This window comes from Passer montanus, unplaced genomic scaffold, assembly GCF_014805655.1.
Source record: "Passer montanus isolate IOZ18808 unplaced genomic scaffold, ASM1480565v1 scaffold10, whole genome shotgun sequence".
Lineage (NCBI taxonomy): Eukaryota > Metazoa > Chordata > Aves > Passeriformes > Passeridae > Passer > Passer montanus.
This window is the reverse complement of record NW_024356505.1, coordinates 23,911,146-23,925,524: the sequence shown is the minus strand read 5'-3', so window position 1 is coordinate 23,925,524 and position 14,379 is coordinate 23,911,146. Positions and strand designations below refer to the sequence as shown.

The 14,379-nt window shown below is 39.5% G+C and overlaps 1 protein-coding gene across 2 annotated transcripts in view; it reads left to right on the top strand.

The window, feature by feature from the left end:
• The window catches only part of RSU1 (Ras suppressor protein 1), a 103,737-nt gene that overhangs the window by 36,447 nt on the left and 52,911 nt on the right, over positions 1–14,379 (top strand). For both annotated transcript variants that reach the window (XM_039710546.1, XM_039710557.1), the window contains one exon: positions 4,202–4,334. In XM_039710546.1, coding sequence (XP_039566480.1) covers positions 4,202–4,334 — 133 coding nt within the window. The remainder of the gene's footprint in view (positions 1–4,201; positions 4,335–14,379) is intronic.

Here is a 14,379-nt window from a genome sequence, read left to right as displayed (position 1 = left end):
GAAAGTGTAGGTGCCTTCTAATCCTTTAAATATCTCTCAGGATGAGGTGTGCCCACTGTCATGTGAGGTGGCCCTTCTGCCCACCCATGGCTGCAGATACTCTGAGTTTAGGAAGTCATAAATGGTGGTTTTTTGTTAATGGATCACCTAAGTTAGAACACATTAAAATTAGAAATATGCACACTTTGGTTTTGCACTTGAATTTTCGAGAGTTTTGGTGTAGATCTAGTTACTGTAGCTCCCAGGTGGCAGCTAACAAGAGATTTGGGCAGTAGACAGTTTTTAGGTCTGCATAGCTGAGTAGTTGGGCATTAGGAGCAGTTTGGTTTTGAGGTGGGGTAAACAAAGAAGTTAAATCACAAGAATCCAATCAAACTTAAGGGTTCAAGACCATCTTTAGATACAATGAGTGCCAAGAACAGGTGTTTCTAAGATGACACAGATGGCTCCTCTTAGAAGGCTTTTGGTCATTCTGTGCAGGTTGTCCACAGCAGTCAGCTGTTAGATCTCTGCTCTTCCCTTTTCCAGATTCTATTCTCTTTTCAGTGTCCACTTACTGGTAGCAGCAGTGTCCACTTTGCAGTCTTCCTACATGGAAATATGTGTTTACTCAAGACAGAGTAAAAAAAGTACCCATTGGACTTAGAAGGTTCTTTAAACATATTAAACCTGGGTTCTGGGATGTATAGTTTTGATGATTTATTAGAATAATTTTAGAAGCACTCAAAAATAATTTGAATAACATTTCTGTGCCCTAGGAAAGGGACTGTGCTGAGTAGCCTTGAAGGTGGCCTGTTCCTCCTTGCTTCCCAGAGGCATATGACTGTGTTGCCTTTTGGTGGAGCTGATCTCTTTCAGTATGACAAAATAGCAAGAATTTTAAGTCCATAATGAAGAAATACAATTTTAGTGAAACAATTATGCCAAATTACAGAAATGGTAAATATTTTTTAATAGGTAGATGTGCACATAGAACAAAACAGCAATGACCAATGCAGTCTCCTGTCCTAATATATTTTATGATTGAATCTTCAGTGCTGGAGTGTTACTAGAGGTAATTCTGTATTTTGCTTACTAAAAGTATCTGAGGGATTTGATGTGATCTCTGTAGCAGAAGAGTATATAAATTTCCAAAAGCTCTGGGGACAGTGTTCTGCTGATGCTGCTGCTAGACAATATGCATGAAGGCATCTGCCGTGGCTTTTTCCCTGGCTCTAGTGCTGCAGGGGTGGAATAACAGCATTTTCTAACATGGTGCTGCCATAAAAAAATCACCTGGGCAAGGAGGCTTTGGGGTTGGGGGTTAGAACATGAGTGAGGTATCCAGTTGCTGGGCACTCCTGTGGGGAGCCTGGTGCCAGAGCCAATGCTTCAGGCAAGTGTGATCATCTCTTCCACACTGCTGGATTTGTCTTCTGCACTGCAGCAGAAGGGTCCATGCAGTGCTTCTGTGTGTTTGGCTGCCACAGCCCATACTATTCCTCAGATGTTACTGAGACTTTGGCCTTGTGCTTGGGACACTAGGCTGTCCTGCAGCCACAGCAGAATTAGGTATGTAGGCCCTTGATTGATGGATTTTTTAGCTGTAAGCACAGAAAGGACACCAGCATATGGTCCCAAGCACTGTATGGTGATGCAGGAGAGACACATTTCCCTTCTGTCTCATTTTTAATTATATGGCTTCTTTGTTCTCAAATGGTTTGCCTTGTATCAGGAGGGTTAGACTCCATTTCTTACTTAGTTCTGATGAGGTGAGGCACTCTCCCTGTAATTTACCCTGCTTATTTTTCTGCCTGTTTTCTGTCCTTCATTCGCAGATGGAAATTTTGGTATCCAACGGCAAGGTTTTTAAAACCCTGGTTGCCCTGTCCTTCCTGTCTTCTGTAGGGCAGCCCTCCTTCACTCACCTGCAGAGAATCTGGTGCTTGCTATGAGGACAGACAAATTGTTCCTTTTCTCACTACCACACTTGATTAAATTCTTCACTTAAAATCCCTAGGCTCTCACTCCAGCTCTAGGTGGCTGGTGGGATGGGCTGCCAGGCCAGCTGCTGCTGGCAAGGCTCCCAGAAGGACGTCCTGGTCAGGGAGGGGTGGATTTTGGTGTGGATGCTGAATTTTTGTGTGCCCCAGTTTCCTCTGTAATTAGATTAATTAAGGCTTCTGCTTCCCTCTGAAGGTGAAAAGAAATATTTGTACCTGCCTCCAGTGTGTTTTAGGAAAAAAGAGAAGACAGAGGAAAATAAAGCTATTACATTGGCATGGGGCCTACAGGTTATTCTGCTTGAGCAGTCTTGGGTTTGCTACAAGATTCCTTTGGCTCTAGTAGAGTAGTAATTATTACAATTAATTACATTTAAGTGGGCCGTGTGGAACTTGAAATGGAAGTGAGCAGGCTGTAGAGTAGGATGGAAACATGCAGCAGCCTTCCCTGGATGGTAAATTTCTGACACAGCTTGGGACAAGGATTCAGCTGAGACCCCAAATATTGAGATTTTGGGCACATGTGACTTATTCCTATAAGCAGCATTGAACTTGACCTGTGATGGGGCCACTCTTGCCTCCCCAAATTTAACTGGGTTTTTTTTAGTATACACAGATTGATCATTTCACCTTGATGCCCCACCTACAGAGCGCTTGCAGTGCTGGTAGTTTTGGAGAGCAGCTTATAGGATTTTTTGCAGGTAATAAAACGGGAAATCCAATTTGCAATTGCAAAGCAAGCCCCTGAGTGATACATAATGTTCCCAGCAGCCCTGGTCGTAGGGTTAAGGCTAATTGCCGCTCCGGCCGGCTTCCCCAGCAGCCTCTGCCTGAGATCTGGATGGTGACAGCGCCAGCCCACGCCTTCAGCCAGCACAGATTTAGACACACTGCTTTCTAGCTTATTAGGTCCTCTTTGTCACAGTACTTAATCCTTTTTCCTGATCCTTGTTAGAACAGGGCTGCCGAGTCCCCTAATAAAGCAGACGAGGCGCACTGAAGCGTGCGGCGGGCGGCTGCCGCCTGACTGACGGCTGTGGGGGATGCTCAGCCCAGCCTGTCACAGACAGCTGGCAGATGAGCTTGTTAAGGTAACGGTGACTCCTGACTCCGTGATAGGCTGGTGTGAGATGCTTGGCATCTTTTCACACCGTATAATGGCCTGTCTTTAATTGTGTTAACCCCTTTTACAGAGAGGAATACGCCAAGGATTAGCTGTCGTGCAGAATGTGTAGCCAAAGTGAGCAGTGAGCACAGTGCTTGAAGCAGCTCCCCTTGCCTGCACTTGCACAGCCCCTTTCATTTTGGAAAGTTGTGGTGTCAGGTTGGTTCAGATTTCACCAACAGCTTGGCTCGGTCAGTCTTCAAAGCCCTGTAAATATTTTTTTGTTTGTTTCCCATAGTTAAAGATTATTTTATCATATTGTCATTTAGTTATTGTTGATTTATGGGGGAGTGGTAGGTCTGTCTTAGTTATAAAATTCACCCAAAAAAATTTGAAAATATGCCACAGATTTCTTAATTTAAAGAACACAAGAAAATATTTCAATGGCTAGGCTACCCCGGAATCCAGCCCTTTGTATCCACAGTCGTGAGGAGTTTGAGTGGAGCACATGCTGCTTTTAGACTCAGGTGGTAAACTTTTACAAAATGACCAAAAAAGCCCCAAACAAGCGCATGATAGATCTCTTACATCTTCTGTCAAGAATCTGTAAAGCTGCCATGTTGTGTCTGCTGTTGTGTGTGCCACTGTAACCACAGATCATAGTGGGGTCTTGGTACAGACAACATGCTGGGCACTGGGAATGCAAAAAGCCCCTGGAGCAGGGGTTGAGGAATGCTTTGTAATGCCAGGCTTCAGTACAGCAGACTTCTACCCCAGAATCATTCTTGTTTTATTCCTGCAGATCATAGTGGAGATAGTGAACAAATGCGTTATCAAGTCATACTTAAAACTAATTTAATAAATAAGTGGGCAGAGTTCAACCCTGCTTTGCAGTGTGTAGCAGCACTGAAACAAATAGAGTGGAACTGCACCCATCATGGTGGCAACTACTGTGTCCTTCTATTTCACTTTGCTGAGACTGAAATATTTGCTGTTATTATAGTTGCACTCTCTGAAACGAATAAAAAGTTTTTACATTCACAGCAAGGTATTTCTTTCAAATTTTTCATGTTTCAAATATTTTTCATCTGGTGTTTTGTTTAATCTCTTTCAGGTAATTTGGATTTGACTGGTCAAAAACAAGTCTTCAAAGCAGAGAACAATCCCTGGGTTACCCCTATTGCTGATCAGTTCCAGCTGGGAGTATCTCATGTTTTTGAATACATTCGTTCAGAAACATATAAATAGTAAGTATTACATTATATATTGTGGCTGTGTTATTTGTTTATTTCCCAGTAGTGTATTGGGCAAAGTGTTACCAGCTACACACATCTTTCATAATACATGCAGTAACTTGTATTGAGGACAAATATGCAAGCCTGTACATTTATATTAAGGAATTTTGCCAAGAAGAAGGTAACTGTATTGTAGACAAGTTAGGAAAGCACAAAGGCTGTTTGATGCTGTCCTGCATTTTTTTGTGTATTTCTAAGAGCTGTTATATAACATGAGAGATGTAAAAGAACAAGTGTTAGAAGCCTTTTGAGAAGTACTAATTTGAAATAGATATTTGTTAATGCTTTTGGATGCAGGTTGTTATGTTTTGAGAGATATTCAGACTTTGAACACAGTTTGCTCTGGACTAATTTGTGAAAGTCTACAATCCTAGTAATTCAAGTACAAGTACTAGTCTTTTTTTCAACAGTGTAAATGTGTGTGCTGGGCTTCTTCATTCTAATGCAAGATTCCATGTACAAATGCTGACCATTAGTTTAGGAAATAATGTCTTTAATCGTTCACTAAATTGTAATATTTGTTTTATGTAAACATCTCCATGTTATTCTTTAGATGGGAAATTATTTTTCAGTGACTAGCAGCAATCTTGATGCTGTCTCCCTAGGAGCAGTGGGTAGTACAACCTGGATAGGAAAGTTAGTTTTTGCATTTTGCCTTTATTTGAAAACTGTATTTTAATAATTCAGAAGCATTTCTGACAATCTTTTATATGGTTGCTGTCTGAACAAAATTACCAGAGAAGGGTATTCACAAGTGGCAGTTGTGGGATTCCAATTAAGTAACCGAGATGCAAATTTCTGCATGTAACTAAATGACCCAACAATGCCTTTTGTAGGCTATTGCTCTTCATTTACAGAATTTTAAATGAAAAGAATCACAGATGGAAGAGTGGTTGCAAGAATTGCGTGTCTCAGAAGGATGCTGATATTTATGCTGTGATTCGTGTTCTCAAGACAGATTTATTCATAGATCTAAGTAGGCTGCAACACCCTTTCTGCAGTAGTACTCTGTACTACAGACATGGTGTAGGGAAGTAGCTGCCTGTCTCCTTGGACCATCCCTCCCCACTGTTCCTTGTGTTACCTGCATCTCAGCTTCTTGATAATGCTTGGTAATTTTGTTTTGTATTATCAATTTTACATTTCTCTTTGCTGAGCAGTGTAGATTAGGGACCCTCATGCACTTCTCTCAGGGACCACTCTGGGCATCATGAAGACAGTAAAATTTTAAGGACTCAGTGCAGTTTTGAGAATTTGACTCACAATCGGTTTCTAGGGAGGGGGGTGGGGAGAGAAGCTGTTATTATGTATCTATAATTTAAAAAAAAAAAGGTGTAACTCTGGTTATATTAAACTGCTCTGGCAACGTTCCTGGTATAATCAAAATTGACAAGAAGATTCTGTATTTCATCAGTTTCCTCAGCTGTTGTTCTTTGTTCTAAGTTAGCCATATTGGGTTTGTTGTCTTACTCTGTGCTAGGTGTGGCAGTGTCTTTATTGGCTAATGGGCCCATTTTGATTTTGTTCTCAGTAAATAATTGAAACCTGTATAGGTAACAGTATAAGCAGAATCAGGCTCTGGTCATTCACAGGGTGAAAAATCAAAATCAAATAATCTTTCTGTGGCTCATTCATGATTTCTACTTTGATCTTAGAAATGTGTTTCATTAATGTGCCGTAATTTTCAAAGTTTAGTAATGAAAACCAAATGCATGGAGATAATTAGGTGTCAATTTTAGATTTTCAGCATATGACCATTTTATATTTAAATCATAAATAAAAAGTATCAGTATGATTTCTTAGAAAACCAGTAGTAACTTTTTTTGAGTCTTGATTTTCCTTGTTTGCCCTGCTAAAAAGAGAGTTCATGAATTTTCCTACTGAATAAAGACTGTCCTTTTTATTTCCAGTTTCCTCTAAATATGTGATTGAGAATTACTGGGATGCCATGTCCTAAAGACATTCCTCTCTTTTCATTTGGTCTTAGGAGTTAAAACTCAAAAGCAGTGGCATGGTGTAGGTGACAGGTCTAGGAGCATTGTTGTGCACAAAAGCAGATAAGCTGTACACTCAGAAGAAGTTAAACTGTTTTCCGTGGTAGAATTTTGATCTTTCCCTACTAATGACTATACAGCTTCTTCAGCTGCCTTTTTCTTTCAGAGCCTTTGAACAGGTAGTGTGTCTTTTTCCTATTAAGCAAAACATAAGGTTGATATGTGGACTTAGTATTTTTCCCTGTGGGTATCTAAATAAGGAAATTCAAGTTCTTGAGTTTTCATGTGCTTTATTGCTCATTCTGTCAAAATGAAAAAAAATCTTCCAATATTTGCTAGATCGAGACCGATAAACTTTTACTGTGAGTCAAAGCAGTAGGCTTTTCATTAAATGAATGGTTGGAAAGGTTGCTGCTTAGCTAACCTCACTTGCAACACTGAGAAGACAGAGCATAGACCAGCAGCTGACCATCAGACCAATAAATCTGCTTTCAGGTACTAGAAGAGGTAGCCTCTCATAAACCAGAACTGTACAACTGTGTGGCAGATGAATTTTGAACTCCAGAGACAGAGATTTGTTTTCCTATGCCAGTTTTTGCTAGCTGATTGGAAATACTGACTTTCCTTTTTTCACATATTTGACATCGTCTAGACTGGCTAAGACAGTGAGGGTAGGCTCCTCCCCTCACAAGTGCCAAGTTTCAGAGGCTCACCAGGTTACATTTTCACTAAGGGGGTTATGCTAATACATTTTATTTTGTGTTTGCAGTGGCTAAAACTTTGTTTGCTCAGTTGCTCTTAACTTAGCCAGAAATTAGTAACTCATTAAGTCCTGGCAATGCACTCCCTTGCAGACATGTAAATAAACTCTGAGGTTTCTGCTGATGACTGGCACAAGCCATCACTGCAGTCAGTGTCAGGGGCCTCCATTCAGATTCTGTGAGGTTGCACTTGGGAAGCAGCTACTAAGTAGATCACAAACCTCTTCTTTTCCTTTGTGAAATGTACTGGCTGTTTCAAGCATATTTAGTGAAAAATTACATCCCATTTTTAGCCTTGTCTTGGGATATTCATGCTCTAGTGATTAATTGATAAGTAGGGATGACACCCATGAGGGATGATTATGTCTAAAGATAAAATGTCATTTGTCTTGCATACTTTTACATTTCCACACTCCTGTTTTACATGGTACTCATGCACCAAGTATAAAACTGGAATTGCACTTTACCTCAGAAGCATGTTAACCAGTGAGACCCTCAGATCAGCTCATCTTACTTTGTAGTTTCTTTCATTTCCTTTAATTTCCTTACCTTTCATGAGAAATGGTGCCCAGTGATTTTTTTCAACCCTAATTTTTCAAGGAAGACTTGTGCTGACAAAAAGATGGGCCATATATTGTGCTGGAAAATGTGTGTGGAGGGGCTCTTAATTCTTAACAGGAAATTCAGCAGCTCTTGGCACTTTGCTAGCTTTTGTTGGCTAAAATACACCCACTGCACATATCATCTGGTGACAGCATTTGGAAATAGGTCAGTTTGCCAAGTGTATAATGATTCTTAATCTCTCACTGCTGTGTAACTTTCTGAGACTTCAGTAAGCTGAATTTTGGCTTTGATTCTGTATATACTTGGGAGCTGCCATTAAACTCACTGTCTGATGTCACAATAGTGTTGAAAAGCAGTTGAAGAGCTTGCTTAAACAGTGAAGGATAATGGCAACCTTGTCCCCTCGAAAGGCTTAACTAAATGTTTTATTTTTTATTCATGCCTTTAGTCAACTTTCAGAGTGACCTTTATGTTGTAAGCATATTCTCAGAGGATCTTTTCTGTCTATGATACTGACAAAGAGATGATGTATTGTGTGATTTAGTGGTCACAATGTACTTAGATAAGTGCAGACAGACTTAAATATTTGAAAGAAAACAATGAATTAACCTCCTGTGAAGAATAAAATTCGTATTCCTTAGGATGTTCCTTAGGGTTTATATAAGATATTATTGATTTGATTAAGAGGAGATAAAACTGAGATGTGCAACTGGTACCAGTGGGTGGGTTTGGTTGCTGGCATTTACAGCAAAGTTAGTCCAGGAAGCTGCTTTTTGGGTACATTTCCAGAATTACTCATGTGCCCTTGATCCATCTTCATGTGGAACTTATTCTTTGCGTGTTTGCAATGGAAAGAACAGTGATTTTGATTTATCACAGCAGAGTCCATTGCAGACATCAAAATATGATAGTGTAATCCCATCTAAAACAAAAGAAATTGCTGGGTCCTGAGTGCATTTTTAAACTGCCCTTAAACCCAGCAATCCCCTTTTAATACTTTATCTAATCATTGTTGTTTCCTTGTTTGACCTCCCTATTTCAGTGAGGCTGAATTACAATAGAACAGTCACACCATTTTTAAGTCTCTAGAAAGCAGATTTTCCCCACAAGGCAGTCAGTTTGGAGTCAAGAGGCTCAACAAGATGTTTTGTGAAAGGAAGTAAGTTGCACTTTTCACATTTCCATCAGGAAAGGTAGTAGAAGAGCAAGCCATTTTCAAGACTGACACATGAACTCTTAGTGGAGGAAATGGTTTGACAAATGCAGTGCTGAGCATATATTGCTTGGCAGCATTGGAACATAGGCTTCCCTGAGCAGGGTGCTCTGTGCTGAGCATTGCAATTGAAAACCCCATTTGATCAGCAGTGACAGTGTGGAAAAATCCACTCTTGATTCAGCCCTCTGTGTAGAGACAATCTCCCCAGCTTCTTGGGAATGAGTTGTTGTACTGAACCCCAGTATTATGCAGCAGCTGCTTCCAGGGCAAGCAGACACAGGTCGTGAATGAGCAGATTCTTCTTCTGGATTACATTAATGAAGAATATTTCAGGATTTATTTTTAATAGCTCAAAGAGACTGGCAGGATACTCAGAGTAGTGCACTAGAATACAAATAGTATCTTGAAATAACTCATGATCTTACTCCACAGTTGTTAAGCCTGTTTAAGTTAAGTCAGCTGTGTGGTTGGTGCTGTCCAATGATGTAAAAATGATAATCAGTAAAAACACCTATTGAGGAGTGGAAAAGAGGTCAAACAAGTGAAGAATCCGTATGTTGGTTCTCGGGAAGCATGTTGGGAAAGTGGGAATTGGCAGCAGTTGATATGGAGACATCATCAGGTTGAACTGATATGAAGGGAGATAGTCCTGAAATGGTGTTACTTGTGCAGCACACTCTAGGACCTCCAAGAATCTGATTTTTTTATGCTAGCACAAAAAGCAGGAGTACTTAAACTATGTTTGCTGATGGTGCAAAGCTAGCAGCATAGAAAAGAATCAGCATACCACACAGTAAGAATTAGCAAACAAAGAGGAAGGCTTGGGTGTATTAGTTACAGGCGAGCCACTGGTATGATATGCTGGAGTGAGGGGGAGAGAAAGATAAGCACAATCCCCAGAGCTTGGCTAAAGGAGTGGAAATTTTCCAGTACAGAAAAGGAAACATTTCACAGTTGTGGTCATTATGTTCATGAAAGGTGAATTCAGGCAGGTACAGGCACTCTGTATAGGATAGTGAAATGAATGAAGAAATAAGAGGAAATTTAAAAGGTATTTTATTTATTTAGCAAAGTCAAGCCTGATAACAGGGCTCATGGCTGTCGTTGTAAGGGAGAGGGGGAGGAAGAAACTTCATTTAAGACATAAAAAAATGGTGGACATAGGAACAAATATAAATAAGCTGGTCAGGTGTGTATTTGATGGGAGGGAGCAAGGTAGTAAATAAGCTTCTGACAGAAAGTCTTCCAACAGAAGAAATGAAGGCCAAACTCTTGTTTCAGTGAGCCCAGATCAGTTGGGCAGGAGTACATGATGTGATTACTTATGGCAGAGGACAGCGTGTCTGTGATGTAGGCAGACCTTGCATTCACATTTCCTGATAGCTGAGTCAAAAATTCTGATGATACCCCCATATATATTCAGATAATTGCACAGTGCCACTGATATTAAACTGAAGGAGGCAAAGCTCTGTTTTATGTTAATATGAAAAATAATTATGCATATTCCTCCATTTAATAACCTGTTTAAGTAAACATGTATGGCAGTTTTGTGCAGTAGTTTATAATTACTGACAATTTTTCATAACTTAACAATTGTTATTATATAACTTGTATATTCATTAGGAAAAAATAATGTTGGGTTATCAAAATCTTACTAACATTTTTTTGCACTTAGGCTGTAGAGATACCTAGAGAGAATGCTTTTCTTTGGCTATATCTAAGTAAAATTAAATTACCCAGTCATTGTCTAATCTTGTGATTGTGCCAAAAAGATCTGGGCACAGTTGATTGCAGGTGTAATTTTGAATGGTTTGTACTCTGTACTTCTTGGGGGAATAAAGATCATATAGAAGAACACAGACCAGTTGCTTGACACATCTGTAGATCTGATTCAGCAGAGCTTAGTCAGACACCTCAGCTGTTTGTATGATCTGCAGAGGTCAGTAAAGATTTAAAGAACTTGGATACTGTGGGTCTTCCCTGCCTTGTGAAGAAATACAGGCCATAATAAATGTCATTTACCTTCTTTATTTTTCTTTGATTTTGTCTCTAGTATTCTTTGGTAGTTTGTGGATGTCGTGGTTTAACCCCAGACAGCAATTCAGAAGCACACAGCTGTTCACTCCTTCCCCTACACCCTGTGGGATGGAGAGGAGAATCAGAAAGGGAAAAAGCTTGAGTTGAGATAAGGCCAATTCAACAATTGAAACAAAGTACATATAATAATACTACTGATATTAAAATATAATAATAATAGTAATGAAAAAAAAAAAGAATAATAAAACCCAACAAGTGTTGCACAATACGATTGCTCACTATCCACTGACCAAGGCCAAGCCCTTCCCTGGGCAGGAGTCAGTCCCTCTTGGCCATCTCCTCCCGCTTTCTACACTGGGCATGGTTGTTCTGGGGTGTGGAATATCCCTTTGGCCAGTTTGGTCAGCTGTCCCAGAGGTGTTCACCCCCCTTCCCCAGATTCTAGAGTAGCTCCTCATGTTCAGAGAATGAGACACTGAAAAGTCCTTGGCTCAGTGCAAGCACTGCTCAGAAATGAGGAAAACATCAGTGTGTTATCAACATTATTTTCATCCTGCATCTAAAACACTGTCCTGTACCAGGTACTAGGGAGAAAATTAACTATACCCCAGACAAAACCAGGACAACGGAATAGAAGGCTTCATCCATTAGTTTTCTCTTAGATGAAGCTTTACAAATACTTCTAGAACCAGTGTTCTCACTGTTCCTAGGGGGATTGCTCATGTTCATGCACTCACAGCATGTACCATTAGTGAGCACCTCTTTTCCTTTCTCATTTGCACTGATTGTCCTGGGCCTGTACAAGAATTAAGGTGGTGTTGTGTCTCTAACATTCCATTGCTGGAGCTCAACTATTTCAGTGACTTTTTAGCCTGGCACCTTTACTGTTTGACCCCTGACATGAATGCAACATCTGTGCCAGTGGTAGCTGTGACCTCATTTATTTTAGCATGGTTTCAAAGACTGGGTAAAGGTAGTGGAAAAAAGATTACCTCAGTGATCTATGTTAGGTGGGAATCTCTGAGATGCCACATCTCCTGTGAAGATGAGCTCATGACAAATTAAGCTCCTCTCAAAGGATGGCAAGAAGCAAGATCCATCATAGCTGAGAAGTAAACAAATGTTAATAGTCCTGATTCACACATTTTGATCATATACCAGTAAAAAAATTTAAATTTACCAATAAAAATCTATTATCAGCCTGATGTGGGGAAATATAAAAATGTCATCTACGTTTGGTTCTGTTGTATTGAGGACATGGTACTGTATATTTTATATGAAAATGCTGATTTGTATTCCAACCACATGTTGTATTTATTGGCTGTATTTTAAAAATTGATAAATATATTAGTACATTATTTCCAACAGAGAAAATAGATGACTCAGAGTCCTGACATCTTTAAACAACATTTACATGCAAATCTGTAACTGTTTCCTAAAGAAGAGCTAACTGGAACCCATGTCAAAAGATAAACAATAAAAACACTATGTCTGTATATTTTTGTTTATATATTGCTAAGATGGATATGTAATAAAACCAAAGCTATCACTGATGTATCTGACAGATATAGATACTGCACATATAAATATTGGTGTAACTACTGATACTGCTGTTCCCTTTATATGAACTTTATATAAAGTTTAGACTATTATGGAGTAATCCATTTGCCATGTCAAGGATGATAACCTAGAGTTTATGTCACTGGGGCTGACATCTGGAGCTATGTTAGAAGTGAAATTGGAATGAAGTGAGTTAAATGCAGAAACTGAGGACTTTCTGAAACCAAAGCTAGGGAAGCAGTAGTAGAGTTTGCATAGGGAAACATTACAAAATTGCATCAAACTATAGGGCAAGGCAAGATCAGTAGCTAAGTTAAAAATCAGTGGTAATTATGATAAATCCAAAATGAGTAATAAGTAGAGGTGTGCAAAAGAAACTGGTAAACCACAGGTCAAGGACCTGGCCTAGATAACAGGTTCTTAGATCCCCTAGAACCTTGGGGTGTAAGCAGGCAAGCAGAGTGAGATGTGCAGATGCAGGCAATTGGCACCTTGGGCAGGGAAAAATGACAGAGGAGATTGAAACAAGTTTCTGCAGTGAGAGAAAGGGACAATCCAAAGTGGGATCTATCTCTTATGCATTGGAGAGACTGCTTGTAACTATCTGATTATGATAAATCTTGGAAACTAAATGGACTCTTTTCTGAACTCTGATAGATTATTAATAATGACAAGGGAAGGAAAGTCATGTTCTGTTAAGCTTCTGTTCAGAGCAAGCTGGGTGATAATTTAGGGAAGATGAGTTATTTCTCAGTCCCTCAAGTAGATGCCTGACCCACATTTTGTTGTGAGAAATGGTTTTAAACATCCAAGCCTCTGGGCATGTACCCAGAAAGTTTAGAAAACTTGACCAGCAGAGTCTGGACTCACCCAATTTCCATCTTCATTAAATTACTGTGTCAATGAAAGACCCCTAAAGTGACAGAAGTACTAGTATCTTTCCAGCATCAAGGAAGGTGAATACACCAAACTGGGTATTATGAACTAGTTTACTCTGAAATTAGTTTTGGGTTAAATAGTGAGGAAGAGACATGGGATTCTGCTAGTGATGATATAAAGAAAGCGACTGTAGTCACTTGCTGTGAAGTATGACTATGATTTTGAGAATTTTTTCCTAAAGAAATAGTAAATATTATAAATATTGTAAGTTTGGTTGGTCAAGGCAACTCTCTAACTATAGAATTTTGTGAGGCATTTAGCTTGTACAGCTACACTACATTGTCAGTAGAAAATGAGCACTGCATATTTTCAATAAAACATTAAGAATTATCAACACCCTGATAGGTCTTGGGAGACAATTACCAAACAGAATGTTTCTGGTGAGGTCTGCGGAGATCTGAGCTGGAGTCATTAAATGTTCTCCTCAGGTATTTGGAGGCAAATACACAGTTGTTTTTGATGACCTGGAAGTTGGTGAAAGATGACAGTGAAGGTACTGGCTGTCCTGGGTCATTTAATGAACTGTGCCTTTACACAGTGTATTTTTAAGCAGCTTAATGAAGAATTACATATCTGTGAATAATATATGCAAGATATACCACATGGTGTGGTTAGGATTGCAGGAGGAGATAAAAAAGTGGATACATCTTTCTGGAATGCAGTCAACACTAAAAAACATTTAAAGAATCATAACCAAAGTGCACTGTCAGTTCACAGTTCAGTGTTACATCAAAGATTTGACTGAATTCAGCATCAGCCCCAGCTGATGTGGTAAGTAGTAAATTCTTATTCCCATACTCAGTAATCTGACATCAGCTGGGGCTGATGCTGAATTCATTCTGGTATCAGTAGTTCTAAAGGGATGTTAAAAATGTGTTTAAATACAGACACCTCGATTATTTGAGAGCAGAAGTCAAGCAGATAAG